The sequence below is a fragment of the Eimeria maxima genome, genomic scaffold, assembly GCF_000499605.1.
Source record: "Eimeria maxima Weybridge genomic scaffold, Emw_scaff7, whole genome shotgun sequence".
NCBI classification, from domain to species: domain Eukaryota; phylum Apicomplexa; class Conoidasida; order Eucoccidiorida; family Eimeriidae; genus Eimeria; species Eimeria maxima.
Genome location: NW_013566697.1, coordinates 115,001 through 120,000, shown reverse-complemented (window position 1 = coordinate 120,000; position 5,000 = coordinate 115,001). Strand labels below are relative to the sequence as shown.

Genomic DNA, 5,000 nt, shown 5'->3' with positions numbered 1-5,000 from the left:
TTTTAGACCTTTGCCCCCATAGGAGCCTAAGCCCCCCTGGCTCCCTCTAAGTAACCTTTTTTGTCGTCTTTTTTTTTTCTTGCTGCTAAAGAGCAGCAACAGCAGCAGCAGCAGCAGAAATAACAAAAACAGCAGCGCAAACAGTAGCAGCAGCAGCAAGCGCCGCAGCAACAACGGCAGCAACGACCGCCAAAGCCGCAGGTGCAACAGTTGCCGCGTCACCCGCAGCAGCAGCATGAGTACCACCACCGACAGCAGCAACAGCAGCAAGAGCAGCGGAAATTGCAGCAGAAGCAACAACAACAGCAGCAGCAGCAGCAGCAGAGAAATGGAGCCCACAGCTATTTGCCCGGCGGACCTCCAACCGCCCACCTCCCAGCAGAAGCAAAAGGTAAGCTAGGGTTTAATGTTTAGGGTTTAGGGTTTTACGTGTCTATGCTCCTGGGAAGCACAATAAGCCGAACTGTAGTCTGTTAGCAGCAGCAGCAGCAGCAGCAAGAGCAGCAGCAAGAGCAGCAGCATGGGCAGCAACAGCAGCAGCAGCAGCAGCAAGAAGGTGTATGTTGTTATCCCTGCAAATCATATCTTTTATTGCTATGTGTGTTTGTGCTGCTGTGTATGTTTCTGCTTCTGCTGCTCCTGCTGCTCTTGCTGCTGCTGTTGCTGCCTGTGTTGCTGCTGTTGCTTCTGCTGTTGCTGCTGCTGCTGCTGCTGCTGCAGCTCCCTCTAGGCCTATCCCGTTACGTGCTGCTGCTGCTATATTGTATATATTCTTTCTTAACAGGTGCTGCTTATTTTAATTGGGGCCCTATGTCTGAATTATTATATGCTGCTGGTGCCTATGAATGGAAATGTGCTGCTGCTGCTGCTGCTGCTGCTGCTGCTGCTGCTGCTGGTGATAGTCAGCAGCAGCAGCAGCAGCATGAACACCAGCAACAAGAGGAGGAGGATACAACAGCAGCAGCAGAAACAGCAGAAGCAGCAGGAGGAGGAGGAGGAGAAGGAGGGAAGAAAGAATATAGACCTATATGCAAGGAACAAGAAGCAGCAGTTGGTCGTCTTTTTTCCTTAATGAGCTGCAGCGAGTTCGCGTTTGCTGCTGCAGCAGGATTTGCTGTAGATATATTAGGACCTAAGACAGCAGCAGCAGCAGCAACAGCAATAGCAGCAGCAGGATGGTTATTATTATTATTACCTAATGGTCCTAATACACCAGATAGTCTTGTTGCTGCTGCTGTATTCTTAGGCAGCAGCAGCGAGTGCTGCTTCTATCCCCTGCTGTCTGCTGCTGCTCTCTTCCCTACTAGGGGATCTGCTGCTCTTGGTGTCTTGGGTGCATGCCGTAGTTTATCCTTATTAATACCTATATTATTTCGTGCTGCTGTGCTGCAGCAGCAGCTCCTATCCTTTCGTGCTGCTGTTGCTTTCTTTGCTGCTGCTGTTCTTGGTGGTTGTTTTCTTCTTGCTCTTCTTGTTATACCTAGTAAACCCTATAGATATCCATCACAACTGCAGCAGCAGCAGCAGCAGCAGCAGGAGCAGCAGCAGCAGTTGCTGCAACTGGAGGATATACAGCAGCAGCAGATGCAGCAGCAAAAAAAGAAATTCAAGAAAACATTCTTCATTAGTCCATGGAAGCAGCAACAGCAGCAGAAGAAGCAGCAGCAGCAGCAGCAGCAAGATCTAGATCTGCAGCAGCAACATACAGCAGAAGAATTATTACCACAAAAATACATTAAACAAATACAAGAAGCAGACGAAGAAATACAGCAGCAACAGCAACAGCAACAGCAACAGCAACAAGAGGACCACACAGACCCACAGCAGCAGCAGCAGCAGGAGCAACAGCAGCAGCAACAGCAGCAACAAGAATTAAGTCATATAGAATTACAAATGGATAAAACAAACGAAGAAGAAGAATCCCCATCATCATCATCATCATCAGCAGCAGCAGCATCAGCAGCAGCAGCAGCACAAACAGCAGCAGCAGCAGCAGCAGCAGCAACAGCAGCAGCAACAGCAGCAGCAGAAACAGCAGGAGGAGGAGTAGAGGAGAAGAAAATAAGTGTATTAAGAGAAATATGTAGTATATATTATATATTAGGTAGTATATGTTTTATTAATATAATTATTAATATTATTTATTATATTTCTTTTTCTTTACGATTAATACCTTATGCATGCAAAATAAATGAATTCCTTCTTGTTTTCTCTTTTTTTTTATGCCCTTTTATGGGGCTTTTTGCTGATTTTTTTGGTATATTATTTCTTATGCAATTACTTAATGCATGCGGTCTTCTTTTATACTTGCTGCTGCTGCTGCAGATGCATGCAGCACATTATCATCATCTTATTCCTGTTATTATGCAACATCTTGCTGCTGTATGTAGTGCATTACAAGTAAGTTATTCGTCTTCCTGCTCCTGCTGCTGTTGCTGCTGTTGCTGCTGTTGCTGTTGGTCCTGATGGTGTTTGCTGCTCGTGCTGATTCTGCTGCTGTTGCTGCTATTGCTTCTCTTTGTCTTGCTGCTTCTCTTACAGCTACTATTACTGTTGCTGCTGCTGTTGCTGTTGCTGTTGCTGCTCTCACTCTTCTTGCTGTTACTCTAACTCTTGCTGCTGCTGCTGCTGCTGCTGCTGCTGCTGCTGTGTGTTTGTTTGTTTATAGGTATCCTTTATGAGTTCGCAATTATATTGTTATGGTGCTTCTTTCTTTACTGCAGCAAATAACACAAAATTAATAGGTATAACTTTTTGTTTAGCTGGTTGTGTATCCTTATTAACCAGCCCCATGCGCATGCATGCACTGCAACACGGACCGCATGCAATGTGTCTTGTACATTTGGGGCTTGGATTTTTTACTGCTTTTCTTCTTTTTGTATTACAAGTTATGTTAAGAAAAGGTATTATTAAGACACAAATAAAAAAAGAAAAAAAAGAAAAAAAAAGAAATAAATAATAATAATATATCTATTGATTGTTAATAAGGACCTGCCTATACACCTTGTTGTTATTTATATATGTATATACTTACGTAGATAAATAAATATATATAAATATTTATATGTATATGTATATATGTATATATTTATATCTATTTATATACTTTTATTATATACAAATAATTCTTTTTATTCTTTTTATTCTTTTTATCTTTTTTTATTTATATATATGTATATGTATATATGCAATTACGTTGCTTGGGGCTTTTTTACTTCTCTTGCAGGCGCACAATTTGCATGCATGCATGCATGCATGCATGATATATGTAGGCAAGTATATAAATGTATATATTATATATTATTATTATTATTATTATTATTATTATGCACATATATAATTTATATATAATATTTATTTTATATATTTTATTTATATATATATAAGGCATATATTTGAATATGTCTTGGAGGGATCTTCTATATACACACCGTAACATACATGCATGCATGCATGCATGCATGCATACATGCATGCATGCATGCATGCACAAGCATGCATGCATGCATCGCTACCTCTGCATGCATGCGTGCGTGAACAGCTAACCGCTGCATGCATGCATTTGTGTGCATGCATGCATGCATGCATATATACATGCATGCATGCATGCATGCATGCATGCGTGCTACAGGTGTCTTTGTTTTTAATGAATACAGCAAAGCACTGTAAAGGCATCGTCATAACTTTTATTTTCTTTTATTAGGGTTTAGGGTTTGTGTCTGCTAGGGTTTAGGGTTTGTGTCTGCTAGGGTTTAGGGTTTGTGTCTGCTAGGGTTTAGGGTTTGTGTCTGCTAGGGTTTAGGGTTTGTGTCTGTTAGGTATAGGGTCTGTCAGCTAGGGTTTACGTGTTGCTGCTAGGGTTTACGTGTTGCTGCTAAGGTTTACGTGTTGCCTTTAGGGTTTATTGTCTCTTACGAGGGTTTAGTCGTTCCTGCTAGGGTTTAGGTTTGTTTCTGCTAGGGTTTACGTTCGGTGCTGCTAGGGTTTATTGGGGCTTGAAGGGAGAAAAAAACAAGACACGGATGCATGCATGCACGCATGCATGCATGCATGCATTATTTATGAGTAATATAATTAGATGTGTGGTGTATAATATAAAGTTTTTATTAAACAAAACATAAAAAGGAAGAGAAGCACAAAAATCTTTTTTGCTGCGCTGTAATCTACAACAGCCCCATTATGCATGCATGCGTGCATGCACGCATGCAGGCATGCATGCATTATATGCATGCATGTATACTGCATGCATGCATATATATAATGCATGCATATATACTGCATGCATGCATGTATATAATGCATGCATGCATGCACGGACTTATTAATACACAGATAATGCATGCATAGATGCATATGCAATTAGTAATGCATGCATGCATAGATGCATATGCAATTAGTAATGCATGCGTGCATAGATGCATGTGCAATTAGTAATGCATGCATGCATGCATGCATGCATGCCTATATACTGCATGAATGTATGCAGACACGCACGCATGCATGCCTGTATACTGCATGAATGCATGAGCTTATTAATTAATGCATATATATAATGCATGCATATATGCATGCAATTATTAATGCATGCATGAATGCATGCATGCATACATAAACCTATTAATGCTTCAATGCATGCATGCATGCATGCATGCATGCATGCATGCATGCAGGTATAATGCATGCATGCATGCACGCATGCATGCAGGTATAATGCATGCATGCATACATAAACTTATTAATGCCTCTATATAATGCATGCATGCATGAATGCATGCATGAACTTATTAATGCTTATATATAATTCATGCATGCATACATTAACTTATTAATGCATATATATAATGCATGCATACATGCATGCATGCATACATGCATGCATGCATACATAAAGTTATTAATGCATATATATAATGCATGCGTGCATGCATGCATGCATGCATGCATGCAACCTATGGGGCTTTAAGAGGAACTTCGTTATTAGATGTTGCGATATAATTAAT

The 5,000-nt window shown here is 40.9% G+C and overlaps 1 protein-coding gene across 1 annotated transcript; it reads left to right on the top strand.

Moving 5' to 3' along the window:
- Positions 1–810: 810 nt before the first annotated feature.
- Positions 811–2,730, top strand: EMWEY_00001450 (hypothetical protein, conserved; the record flags this gene model as incomplete). Its single annotated transcript, XM_013482652.1, has 2 exons — positions 811–2,086; positions 2,669–2,730. 2 exons carry the CDS (start codon positions 811–813, stop codon positions 2,728–2,730), a joined length of 1,338 nt encoding a protein of 445 aa, XP_013338106.1.
- Positions 2,731–5,000: the final 2,270 nt, after the last annotated feature.